General features: G+C 39.3%; 1 protein-coding gene across 17 annotated transcripts in view; it reads left to right on the forward strand.

Moving 5' to 3' along the window:
* Nucleotides 1-17,418, forward strand: part of DST (dystonin) — a 289,028-nt gene that overhangs the window by 122,005 nt on the left and 149,605 nt on the right. For all 17 annotated transcript variants that reach the window (XM_064707534.1, XM_064707535.1, XM_064707548.1 and 14 more), the window contains one exon: nt 7,125-7,291. In XM_064707534.1, coding sequence (XP_064563604.1) covers nt 7,125-7,291 — 167 coding nt within the window. The remainder of the gene's footprint in view (nt 1-7,124; nt 7,292-17,418) is intronic.

A 17,418-nucleotide genomic window follows, 5' to 3' on the forward strand; every position in this document is an offset into this window, starting at 1 on the left:
AATCAGACACAGGCCCTGCCTGGGCAGCGAGCCACAGCGTTTATTGCGTGTGCATTTCTCATAAGCAAAATGGCTACGTACCGAGGCGGGTGCAAGTGAAGTCTGGAAGAAATTACAGTGGAAACAGCAGTTCTTAACTTTCTGAGGAGGATTTAAGTTTAAATATATGGGAATGAATGAAACTGTGTGGCTGTGAGTTACAGACAGCCAAATGGGGAATGTCTGTGGATGTGTGAGGGCTGAGAAGGAGGAACAGTGTTTAGATCCTGCCAAAGCTCCCTTAAGTCCAGATAAACATTCCCCTGGAAGAAAATATTTCAGAAGAAAAAGGAGAAAGAAATCAACCGAGGTGGGATCAGATTCAGTGCACGTTAAAGAAAATGAAGAAAAAAGACAGTGTGAAGTGGAGATTGCAGAAAACATCAAGATTCATCCCAAGGATGTGGGACTGGCCGACTTCCTCCCCGGGAGAGTGACAGTGGCTGGTAATGCTCTGCCTGTGAGTACAGACCTTTCGGTTGATATTGCTAAAGCAAAAGTTTTCTTGGGCGAAGCAAAGAGTGATTCTCTTTGTCGAGAGAGCTTTCATGGTGATAATCAGGGACGCGCCAAGTCTGATGAGACAGACACACAGTTAAAGGAACAAGACAAGAGCAATGCAGAGAAACACTGTGCATGGAAAAGGAAATGTTCACAGGATGATAACAGGAGAGAATTAGCATTCCTGAAGAAGTCTGGTGGTTTTTGTTATAGAAAAGGAACTACTTTGGATTCTGCTCTCCACATTTTAGGCAGACAACATGAAGAAGCTGAGTTAAACGTAACTTCTTGCAGAGTCATTGAAAATGTTCCAGAAAGCAGTAAATCTGAAAAGTTGTATCATTTTCTTTCTCAAAGTATAAGTGATCCGTTACTTGAACAAAAGAGGTTTTATCCTGGTGCTGTACTTTCCCATTTGCCAAAAGAAAAGGCATTATTTATCATTGCACCAAACAGGAGCAAGGTAAATATTTTGATACAGTGCATTATTTGAAAGTTAGCTTAGAATAAATGTTTGAACAGTAATTTTTGTATTACAAAAATATCTTCACTATACTGTGTATGAACCTTTTACCATGCTATGATACCATGGATATTTGTAGGACAGAACATATCACTTGATCTTTTTCAAAGGCTATGTAATAACTCTATACTTTAGGGCTATTGACATATTCTTGTCCTATTTTTCTGTATGTAGTTTGATTTGCTTCCCAATTTAGGAAAGAGATTTTCATATCAAAATGTTGTTAGAAGTTGGAGTGAATTTTAGAGTTCTCATTCAGTATCTGCAGTAAGTTTTCTTATCACCAAGGAATATTTCTAATTTTCTTCAGTTATGACCAATAGGAACTGAAGAATGATAGAGCTGTGTAGGCAGCTTGAAATAGAACAAGTGAACATTAATCCTTTTAATAGCAGTCTACACTTCTTTTAAAGGATCTTTCCTCCCAAACTGTCTAGATGAGCTATTAATATTAATTATTAAAATTCTATCTTCCTCTGAGGGTAGGATTATTTTCTTTTTACAATAAAAGAAACCAAAATACAATCTTAGTTGCAGAATAACTGAAGGAAAGCAAAGTTTTGGTAACCATGCTTACCAATTCAATCCATATTTCCAGTTTTGCCCCACCCATCTTTGGGATAACTGAAGTCTGTACATGTGAGTCAAATGCTGATAGCAGGATCTGGTCCAAAATGGATCCCCCGTGCTCAGAGGGGACATCTGAGCTCTCAGTTGAGTGAGCAGAGGGAATGGGCATATGCCAGAGGCATTCTTTCCAGCAAACAGCTAACTAAATGTCTTTTGCTTATATAATTTACTTTTCTAACAGAAATCAAACAATACTTTGTCTGAGCTTAGTTTTTTAAACATAGATAACACACCTAATTACGACATGCAGTTCACAATAGTACAAATAACCTCGTAATACACACAGAGATCTTTGCCCTCCTTAATCTTAGCTGGAATTCAGGAACAGCTTAGGAATGTTCTTTGATTTGTACAAAACATCACCGCTGAGTAAGAGGGTATGAGGTTTTTTCAGCTAAGCATGGCTGCTTTTTCCTGAATAATGAAAGTAATGCCACTTCTAATACTGCTGCACTAATTACTCCAATCAGGTCTATACCTCTTGTTACCACAGAGCAAGGGAGAAAAAATAAGATTTCTGCTGGGCGCCTACATCAACTGATATTGAGAAAACATTGCATGAATGTAAAACTGACACATCAGGCTAAATGCCTCAGTTGCTAAAATCAGTTCAGTTCTCGTTCAGTTCTCTTTCTCAATCCAAGATTCTCAGTATAAGTAATTTTAAGAACACCAAGGTTTGATCTCTAAACAAAACCAGGAAAAACTGGATTTCAGACTTTAATTACTGTGCAAACTCTTAACCACTTTCCTTCTGATTGTTTTTGAGAACTGAAAAAGCATTTTAATGTCTTATATTTCTGTCTTTTTTATACTAAGTAAAGCTGGTCTTTATAAGAGTTTGCTAAGGTCCTGTTAGTGGCCTGAGCTAGCACAAAAATTTTGCAGTTAGCAATCTCAGCATTACCATTTTCTTTACTGAAATTACAAAGATCAGCAGCCTTCCCTTACCTGTGCTGTAAGTACTCTCAGCTTACACAGTGCCTCAGATGTGGCTTGTAATTGAAAGCATGTTGACTTTTCAAACTGAGAAGCAGACACCAGAGCAAACTCATTGGTACAGTTAGATAATTTGCACTGTAACAGAGATACAACATTTTACCCTCTGAAACAGTATGGCCCCCTCTACTGAAATACAGTAGATCCTTGCTGGTGCATGGTTTCCTGTGCCTGTAAAAAACTATGATTTTGTGTTCAAATATGAGCTACTTCATTACCTCTGTTTTCCTGATTACAGAGCTCAACTTAGAGGAATTTGCTAAAGTGTTGCTCTTGGTTACTCATTAATAGCTTTGAGAGAAAAGTTTCTTACTTTCTGCTGAAGCCTAATAAGCATTTCTCAGATCATGGTGTGGCCTGGAAGAGAGATAATACACCACCAGAATCATGCAACTCTAGCTCATTATATACTTTTGTGCAGTTTAGTGCATTATGTCAAGTTTAGTCTTGCTTCGAAACATTTAGAATTGGATGGAATCAGAGGGTAGACTTCTTACAGTCTGTATGTCTTGCTCTTCTTCTGTTTGTGGTGTGAAAATGAATCACAGAAATCCAGCATCATTGTTGATCTCTTGGAAAAGTCTTCTTCAGCCTGCTCTGCTCTTTGGGCTCCAAACAGCATCACTAAAATCAGTACAAAGAAAAAGCTTGAGGCTTTTTGGTGTTTGGATTTTGTATACTGTGTGATGCAGGGGGAATTTACAGGCTGAGAAGAAGCATGTGCAGTAGCAGAAGTGAACATGTTCTCCCAGTTATAAGGAAGAGAGAGTATTTAGTGCCAGTTAAGACTTTGATCCTGAAATAGAAGGGCTGCATAGAGAATTACCTCTGTTGCTTTTTCTTGCATAACTTTTAATTCAGGGGCTTTGAGATAATTTGGAGAACTGTATTCCTGGCAAACAACTGCTCAAACTCATGCAAATGCTGTAATTTGTTCTTTCCACTCATAAGGAACAAATGTGCTCTTCTTAAGCAGTTTATAGTGACCAAATGATAGGCTTGTGGGATACAAAAGGTTCACACAAACTTTGCTTGGAAGGACTAAATTTTATGAGTAGAAGATTTGATTTCCCATAATTTATTTTCTGTTCTATCATTCTTAGTTTAATAGTTCTTCTGTTTTTCTCCTATGGGAAGTGATGTTAGAAATATTGATGATAATGCACAGTTGGTGGATAAGTATCTCTACTGTCCTTATGGGATTATCAAAGGAAAGATGGGATCTCTCTCTTACAACTTATTTTGTTTTGGTGGTATTTTGCTTGTTAAGAAGTTTTAACTTAATAGGGCACCTTGCAAACTAGAGCCCATATTTGTAGGTATAATTAAATATAACCATTTGACTCACCATTTCACTTAGAGTATTTCTAATTTTAAAATACTATTTCAGTGTTTATTTAAAAGTCTGAAATGTTAGCCTTGAAAAGTGAAATACTTTATTTAGAGAACAGAAGTGCTCAGGCTGTTTCAGGTCTCAGGCTGATGTAAATGTTCCTTAACCTGTAGGGAAATGAGCTACCCCTATGAGTGAAAAGCCTTTTCCTTACTCTTCAGATGGCTAACTAGCATGCTTGGAAGATTTTGGATCAAAAACCTGTTGATCTTCATGTAATAAACTGAATTAATGTTTTAGCCATCCAAAATTTCAATTGTGAGCTTCCCTAATAGTCATGTCCAGAGTAAAAATTCTCCTTGTGTTTGTGTCCATGACTAAAATGTTTATATCTAACACCAGATACTAGTACAGTCTTCAGAAGTTACCTTGATGTTTGAAATTACTTGTTTCCAGAGGAATCTAATGTGCACTCAAACATGCTGTGTTTGCACTCTCTGCAGTCTGAAGTGCACGGATCCATCCCTGCTCAATTAACCGTGAAGGAGGCTGAGGGTTTGAACTCAGCAGTAAGGAAGGGCCATTAGCAAATTGCATTTTAGCGTGTTCATGTTAGAGTATATTAAAAAACCTGGTTATTAAAGATTATAGTAAATAATAATTGACAGAGGACTTTCTGAAAATGACAGAGAAAAAATATAGGTTTGGGTTTGTTGGTTTTTTTTTTTTTGCTGGACATCTGGCACTTGGGGATGACATCATCTCTTTCAGAAGCGTTGTCCGGATAAGCAGTATATGGTTGACTTCATTTACATTGTGATCTGGTTGTTCTCTGATGAATAGAAACTAAAGCTACTGAAAAAACATTTAGTTTGCTTTCTTGCTTTGAAATACCAAACAATAAAGCTAACCCACAGAAAAATCTTGTATTACAGCTGAGTTCCCTAGATTTTTACAAGAAAACTTTCAAAGTGGATTACAAGTTGGTCTTTTGCCACATTGTATTTTCTGTTGTCTTTACAGACACGACTCATCCCATCTGTATTTCATTTAGTAAATAGTCTTTGCAGGATTTTGATACCTAGAAAGTTACAAATGATCACAGTTCTCTACTGTGTTTTGAATGAAAAAAAACAGGGTTTTTTTTCCCCTTCTGTTTGATCTTAAAAATGTGCTGAAGCTGGAGACAATAGAATGGAAAAAATGTTGTCAGGTTATTTAGGGGCTGGTTGAACAGTTAAAATGGTTTTGCTTTCTAGCATTGGTGTTTGTATTTTTCCCTTACATAGATCCAGCAGATACCATGGCCTGTGATAGGTATCTGAAGGACCGCATTCTCAACTTGTGATTTTGGGATTACTTGAATAGAAAGTAATGTAGTTTTTTTCCCCTACATTAAGTTTATTTATAATTTACTGTATAGGTGTAAATGCTCATCATTCTCTGAAAGTATGAGAGATGGTAAAACAGAAATTGCAGTGAGCTCCATTGCTGTGACATCTCTAAGGGTCTTCCTCTAGTTCCCTGCTTCCCAGTGCTTCCCACCATGTCTTAGGCCATGACATAGCAACATCTGTAGACAAGCTATACATCATTATTTACACTGTGATTTTGTGGCTTTAATGTGAGAAAACCCCATAACTTCCAGCCTAGCCTGTTGGAATTCCCCCTGTCAGAGCCCAGACAGAAAGTATCTTGGGTGCCAAGATTCTGAGGCTGGGAGAAGTTGTTATGACCATCCCATCTGACCTCATGGGTGTAGCTGCCTGGTTTATGCTAGAACAGGATTTCTGGAATTGGCACAGCTCAATTTCCAGCTCTTTGCAGCAAACTCAAGCACCCAGAGCTGTTTGTGGGCAGGCCTGCCCTGAGCTGCGGCCTCAGGCTGGCTCTGGAGCCAGAGCCCCCCTGTGCTCTGCAGCACTGGGTGTGTGCCCGTGGGGAGCAGCCTCCTCCAGGGGGGCTCACTGGGGTGCCTGCTGTCTATTCCCAAGCTGTGGCATTGCCTCAAGCCCCTTTGACTCTGCCCAAGCAGCTCTGCCTGCTCTGTGTAATGGCTGAGCTACATATGCAGGTTGTTATACAGTGCCTTGTGGTACAGGGGTTCCTATGTAGTTCATAATAACACCTTATATTGTCTCTTGTTAGGATAAGTGGTAAAAGGCAGTCACTTAGAACAATGAAAACATTGCTATAGCACTTCCTTTGTCAAGGCACATCTTATTTTTCTTCCTTTTTAGAGTTTACCTTTACATTGAGTACAATTTCTGTAACATGAGGTACAAACAATACATGTGCAAATTAGGGAAAAGTCTGCTTCATATTTATGCTGTGATATTTTTCCAAGGAAACTGACTGAACTTCATTAAGGGATGATCTAATGTACTATAAAGTAGTATTTGAATGTAAAATTCCCAATATTTTCCTGCTTTCCCTGATAAGGAGTTGATAATCCTTAGATAAAACACTTGAAAACTGAACCTTCTTGATCAGACAAAATTTCTATTTATAATCCTTCAGTCTTTTAGTCCTAAAATTAAAATTCCTAAAATACTTCTCAGAAAATTTTGTCTTAAAACTGTTGCTATTAGTTTTCACTCAGAATGACTGTTTTGTTACTGAATTCCAGGACATGTACTATAAATCAATTTTTTTCAAGAGAGGAATTTCATAGCTATGAATAATAGAAATATGGTTGTTGTATGACTATATACATATAAATATATTGCAATTTGTATATACTTATATAGCATTTTTACATAATTGGTGTCATACATAAAAATAGATTGTATTATCAGCATAAATAAACAGTTAAGTATTTTGCGTGATGCAATAGTGTTATATTGTACCCAGAAATTAAGAGACTGAGAACTGGCTAACTGAAGAAAACTGAATTTTGTCTTTTACATTGAAGATACTAAGAGTGCATAAGGATAAGGCATGAAAGAATATTAATACAGTACCTGAATAATAATTGTATTCATGTATGCAGATGCCAGACAATAAATTCTCCAGCAATGCAGATTGATTTTTCTGTAGTATTTTAAACATTCTTATGGATTAGATGTAACTTTAATTTTAACATTGACTGTGTTTTAGATATCTGATATCCATGTTACTGGGGAGTCAGAGGACATGTCTGCTAAAGAGAGACTGCTCCTGTGGTCACAGCAAACAACAGAGGGTTATGCTGGAGTACGTTGTGAAAATTTCACTACCTGCTGGCGCGATGGAAGGTTATTTAATGCCATCATTCATAAATACAGGCAAGTACTCTGTTTGCTCCCTTGGAAAATGTTAATTACTGCATTTTAATATACAAAGAGAGAGGGCTCTATGGTTTATGCTGTAATAGAACTGCAGCTGTGGAGATGACACTGACTCTTCCTCGGTGATTTCCTGCTCCTTGCGGCCAGAGGATGCTTTGTTAACTTTTCCATGTCCCTCCTTCCTCAGAGAAGTATTTCCAGAAATCCTGTACATCTTTCATAGGACATGTTCAAGCTGCTAGGAAGCATGTTTTCAGAATTCAGTCTTCTCCACAGTCCTTTTTTGTCATACTGATGTTTAAGTGTAGGCAGGGCAGAGGCAGAACTGATCACCAAAGTCCAAAACTGCGCTGCTGGTGAAAGCCGTCAATTACTGTATGACTGTATGATATGTCTGAGATCCCTGTCCTTTTCCTTGTATGAATTTACCCTTGGATGGCCCTGGAGTGTAGAGCTTCTTCAGTGTTTATGTATAGAGCCCAGACCTACTCTGAGATGCATTTCCTGTAAAAAGGTATTCTCATGGAAAATGTGACCAGCTGGCTTGAATGTTCTCAGTCTGAGAAGGGATTTGTGCTTATGTAACCACACTCTTACAAAGTTAAGCAGACATTGTAGAGTCACTGGTGGCTGTGACCAGAGACTAAAGGTATAGGATGTTGACTTGAAATGCAGCTGAAAGTGTCTACTGACAGGAGAGGATTTCTGATTCTGGATTCTAAGTGAGAATAGGTCTCTCTTGACAAAGCTGACTTTGGCATCAAGCTTGTCAGAGATTTAATCATTGATCTCCTCACTGTTCTCTCTTGGTTAGTGATGTGACTTTATTGTTATTTTATTGGTTCCTGAATTGACTAAGAAGGTTTGTGTCTTAGAGGACCACGTGGGAGAGTATTCTTCCTGCTGGGTTAATCAGTGTGTACTAACTTGTCCTTCACTGCATGAGGTTTTCTGGATTTATCATAGCATGTGTAGTTTGTACTCTATGCCCTGGAGCATATAATAAGGAAGTTTAAGGGTACATGATTTCATTGGTATAATTTGAAGGCGTGTCCCCAGTAAAGGCAAATTTGTTTTTTTTCCTTTCACATCCAGTGAACAGAGCCTGGAGTAGATTATTTTGTTTTTGGATTTCCTCTTGTGGGATCGCTTGGCCCACCACAGAAGGAGGTCTAGGTAGACACAACATACATGTGATCCTTATGGGGACTAGGACACTAAAGTAAAATGGGAGACAGGTGCAGCCTTTTTCACAGGCTGTGTATAAAGGCTGCAAGCATCATGCACCGTGCTCCCAGTCCCTGAGAAGCTGGCTGTGGCAGTGCATAATTTTGTGATAAAACAAAGCTGCGTCTCAGTCAATGAGGTTGTTTTCTGACATGCTTCTGTTCTGGGTAGCTGGTCAGGGAGGAGGTGCATGCCAGCAAGAAAGTCTCTTTTAGTAACATTGGCAAGACAAAAGGAAATAGCTGGCAGAAGACAAGGCTGTTTTACTTGGGACAGAACAACCAAAGGAATGAACACAGCACAGGCAAGTATTTGAAAAAATAAACAATATGAAAGCTACAGAGGGATTGGACAGGGAAAAAAAGGAAGGAACTTAATGAGATGAGTAATGGAAAATATTTCCCAGAGCTTCTTCAGAACCTTGTGTCTCTTGCATACAGCAGTGTAGACTTAACTGCTCAAGCAACTGGTAATTATGGTACAGACCAGTTAATAAATAATGAAAAAACTTGAATTCTGTCCTCCAGCTGTGCAAATGTTAATACCTTGGGATATGACTGAATTGCTTTGTTGGATGAGGGTTCTGGCATTACCCTGTGAGTTTCATTCACAGTGTTTCAGCAGGGAAGAACAGGCACCTTTGACTCCAGTCTGTTGCACAAAGCAATTGATTCAGTGACTGGGGAGCAGAGTCCCCATTTTGTGTGCTTCTGTGCCAGTTTCCTTTGAGCTTAACTTCTGTCTGTAAACATAACTTCACTTAAGGATTTTGTCCTTCCCAGGAATGTTTACCAACCTTATCTAATGTGTTTTTGCTGTGAGAAGTTACGGGTTGTTGGATTCCGTTTCAAATGGAATGAGAGTGAGATTCTTCTGCTGATTTCAATGAGTTTCTATGTTTCTTTCCTTTTTTGTTTTGTACCGTTAAAACAGAGAGAAGAATTTCCAGCTATTGCTCACAAGAGAGGAATGATCTTCCCAAACAGTCATCTGTTATTTTTAACTATATTGTTTTACTCCAGAGACCTCTTTTAATGCTTCATTTGTCTTCTGAGCAATAAGTAGGTTAAACACTAAAAGATCTGCACAGTTCTGGCCGTGATTCTCCATTTGCTCTGTCTTAGTGGCTCCCAGTTTGTGGATCACAGGTGGTGTCAGGAGCTGGTCTGAGCATCCTATGGGTGCTGCCAGCTGGTGTGCTCCACCAGGCTGGATGACCAGGTGGTGTTCCACAGTGGCAGCACCATGTTCCCACCACCCCACAACCCAAACAGGCGCATGAGTCCATCACGATCCCTACAGTCAGTGGTCCATGAGACAGGGAGATGTCACTGTCCAGTTCCAGGTGACAGGATAGGAGTGGCAGGTCATAATTACCTCCTCTCCAGTCATACATGATTTTTTTTAAATGGCAAGTACATACCAGCTTCTAGACTTAAGGAGATTGCTGAAGCTGTGAAGGGCTGGGCGAGGAGCTGGGCTGTGACTCAGCTCCAGCAGGCAGGGAGCCTCTCCCTTCAGCAGAACTGGCAGCCTGCCCTCTCATAATGGCAGGTTAGAATTGTTCCTTTTGTTTTTCCCTCTTGACAGAAGATCTTAGCACCTTTTCATGCAAGCAAGCTGAGATTTGTGGTGCAGAACTGCAGGAATAGTGCATGGATATGCCACGTCTCCCTGCTCCCCCAGGAAGCATGGGAGATACTCCATAAGGATGGGATTTCCCTGTCACCACTGTCATACCCACTGCAGCATCTTGGTGGCCCAGTGGGTGACCCAGGTTCCTCCCTGCACCCACAGCTGTGCTGGCAGGGCTCCACTTGCAGTGTCAGGCAGGGATGTGGGCAGTGTAAGGTGCTGGAGCTCACACACTGGAGTCATTCACCCTCTCTCCTGAGCAAATGCAGGGTATTTGTTTTCTGTCCCCTTGAGCAATGAGGGTTAGGTTGTCAGAGCTTCTCATAAAGGCCTTCAGTTACTTTCTCTCTCACTTCTATTAGGAGTATGAATGACTTGCCAGTGATTTTGTAGTGCCCTTTAAATCAAGGTCAGTAATTTTATGAACAATGGAAATGAGAGGGGAAAATTTCTTTATTTGAGGTACTTGGATCCATATACCACTTGATTTTTTTCCCAACACCAAATGTAGAAAAAAGTAATTTTTTTCTATGTGAGAAGATTCCTTACATTTTCAGCAGTTTGCAGTGGTCCATGTTTACAGGGAAAGATTGGAGATTACTTGGCTGAAATTTTGTAGAGTATAGAAAGTTTCCATTTACATCCTGTACATGGTTAAATCCCTGGGAACAAGGCTTCACACTGACCTCAAGAACTGCCTTGGTGGGGGCTCCATTGCAGGCCCTGGAGTTTGGTTTAAACATAGAATCACAGAATGGTTTGGGTTGGAAGGGACCTTAAACATCACCGAATTCCAACCTCCCTGCCATGGACAGGGACAGCTCCCACCTGACCAGGCTGCTCAGGGCCCCATCCAGCCTGGCCTTGAGCACTGCCAGGGTTGGGGCACCCACAGCTCTGGGCCGTGTGTTCCAGTGCCTCATCACCCTCACAGAAAGGAATTTCTTCCTAATATCAAATTAAATCCTAATATCTTCCTAATATCAAATTAAAACATGGGTTCCTGGCACAATTGGACCTATATCTACCCTTTGACCCCATAACTAAACCTGCTCTGTTCTGTGGGAATTCTTGTCCTTACGCAGACCAAATCAAATGATAACATTAAAAAGTGTGTTTTAATACTGGACATTACCAGATTTGTATTTGTATTTAAATATATAAGCCATGACACTGTTTTTGAACCTCCACAATTTTCTTCAGATATGTGGTCAGGCCTTTAGAGAAAGCTACAGATACACCCAGGAGATTTAAGACTATTCTGTATGTCTCATCTGTTATATCATTTGCCTTTTATAGCTTAATTTTTCATTGAACATGTATGTTGTTTTATTCAATATGTTCTGATGGAAAAAATCTGGCTTCAGTTAGTTTCAAAATTACGTGATGTTTCTTCTGTGCCATCACATAGTATGCAGCAAAAACCTGTAAGCCAGACTTTGAAGCTGGAGGCAGACTTTAATCAGGGTGTAATGCCCAGATTTTTCTGAGATACTACCACCTACACCCTGGAATCTTCATTCTGCAGCATTATCATGTTAAGCGTTTCTAATCTAGGCTGTTTTGGGTAAATGCTCAATTTCTCAAATTTTTTTGGTGGTTTTTTTTTTTGTTTGTTTGTTTGTTGCTGGGTTGGTTTTTTTCTCTTAGTTCTTTTTTTCTTCTTCTTTTCTGTACATGACTTTTGACCAGAAATAAGAAACACTAATTTTTAGAAGTGTATCCTAGTTATATCCCCTATATATAGAAACAGTTTTTTTTCTATAGAGAGTGAAAGCTGCTCTTATTTCAGTAGGAGTCATATGTCAGATGGGGAGCTAGTAATCTGTATTGTAGATCTACATTGCACTTGGTACATACATTTATTTTACAGCAAATTCAGATAAAATGTTATGCCAAAGTAGCCAACCTATTGTTTTGATCTCAGACTGCCCTGGACCTTTAGTACATAAGAACTACAGGAATTTTCAGTTAAAAAGTGTCTAAAATGGAATTTAAGAAATAATAAAAATAATAGCTGTAACATTTACAGTTGGCTGGCATCTGTAGGTGCTCCATCAAGGACAATGACTGTTGATATTCAGAAAACAGACATGGTCACAGACTAATCTTATTTTCTAGAGAAAAAAGATGAAGTATAAATGATAGGATCAGATTAATATCAGACATGTATGTTTTTTGTAAAAATATTCCTTTACACATTTTATTTTTGTATTCTCACAACTTTTACAGTAGAGACTTAATTTTCATTTTAGCATTTACAAAAGCAATTCCAGCAAAAGCATTATGTTCTTGTGTAACTAGATAGTAGCATTTAATGAGTAGTTTCAGTGGTGCCTGGATGGTGAAAAATAGCATCTGTTCAGGAAGCCCTGCAAGCTCAGTTCCCAGATAAGGACACATTTTTAAAGTTCTAGTCTCAGATGTTAGGTCTGTTCTAGTAAATGAAGTGGGTCCAGCCCCTGCTTTCCAGCCCTGAGGGTAAGTGGTACAGCAGGGCTTGGTGTGCTTGGCTGAGCTCTCCCTCTGCCCCCAGACAGGGAGCAGCTCCTTTGGAGCTCTCCTGGGTCATTGCTGCCCTGGAGCTGGGCTCACGTGTTGCCTGGCAGACTGTGCCCCCACTCATGATGGGCACAGCCACGCCATGGGAAGGACTAGGGACCAATGCCATGGGCCCTTGTCTGCCTTTGTGCACCCAGACAGGTGCAGCTGTGTCTGGACCTCCAGGTGAACGTCAGCAACTGTAGGAGAGAAAAGGGATAAAATGTGTTCAGGTCAGGCAGCAGTGTAACAAGCAAGCAGGACTGGAGTGTACACGTGAAAGGTTTAAGACAACAAAACAAGTGAGGTTATTTCATGTAATGCTGTTCCAATCCTTGCCAAGGCCACATGCAGACAGTTTCTATAAACTTTGGCACCACCTAGCAAGGATTAGAAATGCTACAAACAGGGAAGGTGGTGATAGAGTTAAAAGGGGTACATTTTGAGCACAATAAAAATGTTTTTACTGTATTAAAGAATTTCTGTTAAAGAAATGCAGGGATCTGATGCAGAGGAGCCTTTGTTACTGCTAAACTTTGTGCAAGACCTCAATGAGACCTTAAAAATACAAAGCCTGTGGTTTTAAGCTGCATTCAGTGTAGAGAGTGAGTGAGGAGATGGCTACTGTTCCCAGACAACAGAGGCTAACAGTGAATGCAGCATGGAAGAAGTTTATGTACACTGGGTGCTTCATGTGGGAGGAAGAGGAATAGCAGCTGCAGTGTGTTCCCAGAGGAAGCAGCAATGTAGCAGGTCCATAAATGCTAGATCAAGTGAGACAAATTTTCCAGGGTCAAAGTGCTTTGCTTTTGAAATGTTGCTATCATAACTCAGTATGCTTTCAGAATTACACCGTGGATGTTTTTCTGAGTGTGGTATAGCATGGAGCAAGCTAGATTGATGCCTGCTAAATGACTGCTCTGGTTTGGAACAAGCTGTTTCAGCCTTACCCAGGATGATTTGCTGTGTATATATAGTTGGTTGAACACTAAGCTCCTGGCCAGCAGTGCATGTGGCATCCCTCTGATGTTAAAACATGTTGCAACCACTCAGGTACTGACTTGAATACATTCCTTAAGGGGAGGGATAATGATGCCTCAATTTGCAGAAACATGTTGAGCACCCTTGGGGAATGAATGAGAAAGAAACTAAATATTACACAGTGTCAAGCCTTAAAATGCTAGGGGATAAGTTTTAAATAAAGAGATTAGTTGGATTTGCTGGTTTTGGCTTGCTGTTTTGTGACTTGTACTTTTTTGTAACCCAGCTTTAACAGAAAGAAAATGTGACATTGGTTGTGTTGCACCCCTATTTCCATGCACCTCATGGTGTGGTTCCTACTATTTTCAACAGAATTTGTTGTGTAGAATAAATGAACTTGGTGTTGAGAATTGGCAATTTGGGAAAACATAAACTGCATTTAGGATGCTTAAAAATATTGACATGTTTTTAATATTACTTGCCTGAGTATATTTCTAAGGGATTTACAAATAGCAAGTTACCTAACCTGGAGCTTAATTGGATGTACTCAGAAGAATTCTGTGATGGCTCTTGGTAAAGACTGTATTAAAATAGTACCACCAGCATGCCTGCAATTTCAGCATCTTGTGTTGTGGTGGTGGTTAGCCTTAGTGGGCATTAGATGGATGACTTCCAGTCAGTTGGGTTGATTAATTTCAGACCTGGGCTTGAAATTATCTCTGTGCATATTGTGCTGAATCCTACTGCTAAGAACAAATGAATAACAGTTTTGTTTTTGCTGTAACTCAGAAAAAAACCCAATCTGGGATGAAATCAAGGCTTTTTTTCTTATCATTTTAATGGGAACAAAACATAAACTAACAATTTGCATTGAAAGGCCAGGTTTTTTTAATTGGGGGTTCATGTGTTTTGTAGTCTTGCATCAGCAAAGACCAGGACACTTAAGAGTGTCAGAAGTCTTAATGCAAAAGGATGTGGTGTCTGAGCAGTGGGGGCCTATGTGCCAGTGATAAATCACATAGGGAAATGTTTGGTCTTCAGGGAATGCCTTTGGCAAATTTGTGGCACTTGGAGAAATGGTTGTCTCCAAGACAGGACAAGGAGCCTTTGGGAAATTGCTTGAACTCTTTACAGTACCTCACCATTCTTCCTCATTGGTAACTGGGAAGCCATTCTGTCAATTAGCCACTGCTGTGGTCTGGAGGGCATGTTCTCAGGATGCAGAACAGAAAAACATTTTACTTGGGTTTCTTCATGGTCTTTTTGGTATTCACAGTTAAAGTACATTGTTATGATTATTTTTGTGGATTGCGTGGTGTTGAGGTGATGAGTTACGAGCCTTATTCCCATTTAAATTTTATCATAGCCAAAAATTGCTGAAGCTGCTGTACCATTACTGGTTTTGTAATGATGGAAACAAGTCAGAGAGTGTAAAAACTGATTTTAATGCTAGTGAAAGGACTAACAGATCCTTTCTAGTTTCATTCATGTTTGTACTGAGTTTGAAACCTGCATTGCAAACTTACTGCCAAGTTGTGATTAGGGTTTGTTTTGCATGGCTAAAGATGAACTCCACATTTAACTAAAAGAACTTTGACATTGCAATGCCACAATTGTGTATTTACCTAAATTTTAATTGGTATGGCAAGTTTCAGGTAAAGTTTTGCAAAGGTAGGACAGGCAGCTTCATTAGGTTTGATAAATTCAGTGCTTGTCAGTTCAAGGACATGCACAATAGAAGGAATTACCTGAGTTAGCTCTGTATGTTGTTAGGGGATTAATTAATGTTAGGGCACCTGACAGCTTTTGCTTTCCTCATTTTAAGTGCAGTCAAAATATTAATTTTTTTCTGTGGGAAGTTTTGATATAATATGTTGGGATGTCTGAAGAATAGACATGCATCTGTAAATAGTGTGCCCTTGTTATACTGTCCATTGCAATTGGTTTTTTCAGTTTTATTCATCATATCTGAAAATTTAGATAAAAAATTATGAAGAAATAAGCAAAGGAGAGCTGAAGGGTTCAGATCACATGAGAATTTTTCAGCTCCCAAGGAAATAAAAAGATGTTTTTGTTCATCTTTATAAAGGGGCATTGAGTGAAATCTATAGAGATACATAAAATCATGTAGTGCAGGCTTTCCTGTCATATCAATGGAAGAGGACAAACCAAAAAGGATAAAAGGCACAACGATCAAATTAACAGAGTATGTAACTGAGGCTGGGGACCTGTGGAGATTTAGAAAAGATTTTGCCACATACTTGAACAAACAATCTGCAGAGCTGCATGCAGCAGCATGCTTTTTTGTTTATCACAGTTGTAAGGATAAAGCTTTCCTACAGTGACAGTTTTATAATTGAAATCTTTGATTTTCTCTGAATTCTGGACTGTTGCCTAACTTCAGTGACATCACAGCTCAGCTTCACCCAGTGGTTTGATGCATTGGGGTAACTTTTTTTATCACCATATCATGTGCGAATCTAGAGCTTCTGAATGTGGGGGAAGTCTGGGGTGTAATAGAAGATGGTGTTCACTCAGAGTTGACATTTTATGTCCTTTCCTTGGCATGGGGTTTTTGACACCAGGGAACCTGGTACAGGACCTTGTGCTGTATGTCCAGAGCATGGTGGTCCTTAATTGTGATGATGGAAGAGACCTGTACCTCCCTAATGCCACAAAGTCAAACCTCCTTGACATTCTGGAGCAGAAACTCTCTTCTTCCTCTTCTCTAAGTGATCGGACTATCCCTGAAAAAAACCCAGGAAAATGTGGCAGGCATATGTACTAGCAAAGGGCACCTCTGACACTGGGATTTGCTCTCCTGGTCATGGCTGTGTGTGAGCACTGCAAACGTGGGGAACCAAGAAAAGTGTGTGGGGCACAAAGAACGGGATGGGGGAGCTCAAGTCCAGCCATCATTCCAACTGTGTTATTGCCTCAGTCTTTCTGACGCAGGTTCTTTGACAAGCTGTTTTGAGCAGGGCTTAGGTTTGTACCTGATGTGGGGACAAATTGTTTAGTAAGTTCTAAAACAGTGACTCTACATATAAATGGCTGTAAACACGTTGGTATTTTTATAACTTTGTTAAGAGATAGGCAAATGGTAGGCCTAATTATATAGGTTAAATAATATATTTTGCTTCATCATCTCATTTATAGAGTTCCTGGGAAAGTAACAGGAGATGCATATTTGAAAAGATAGAGCTAAAATTTCAGTTTTGCATGAATTATTTTTTTTTTGCTTTGCAATGTTTCTGTTATTAATCAAAATCTCTAGAATTGATGATTTTTTTTTTTTGTTTGTTTTTAATATTTTTGTCTATGACTGTGTGTTCTGGCGTGGTCTTTCATTTGTTCTAGTACTCCTTCCATCCCTAATAAAGGCATGAGTCTTTTTCATTTTTCTGTGAACAATGAAACACCCGTCCTTTTCATTTTTCTCTGAACAATGAAAAAAATAAGTTTAACTTCTGTAAGCATTTTCCAATTACAGCAGTGGAAAAGCTAATTGGACTGTAGTGACATGGTACACTTCACTCTGCATCTTCAGTCATGTTTTTTTGAGTTCTGCTTGAAAGTCTCTATGTTAGTGTTTCAACTAAATATAAGCCAAGAATGAAATATCCTTTAATATCAGGTTATTACTCAGGCAGCATGCAGAGTTTTGACTGAGAAAGAATTGTGGAGATTAAACAGTTTAGATGGTTCATGTAAATAACTTCAGACTTCTCAGCCTTCTG

Source organism: Zonotrichia leucophrys, chromosome 3, assembly GCF_028769735.1.
Source record: "Zonotrichia leucophrys gambelii isolate GWCS_2022_RI chromosome 3, RI_Zleu_2.0, whole genome shotgun sequence".
NCBI classification, from domain to species: Eukaryota; Metazoa; Chordata; class Aves; order Passeriformes; family Passerellidae; genus Zonotrichia; species Zonotrichia leucophrys.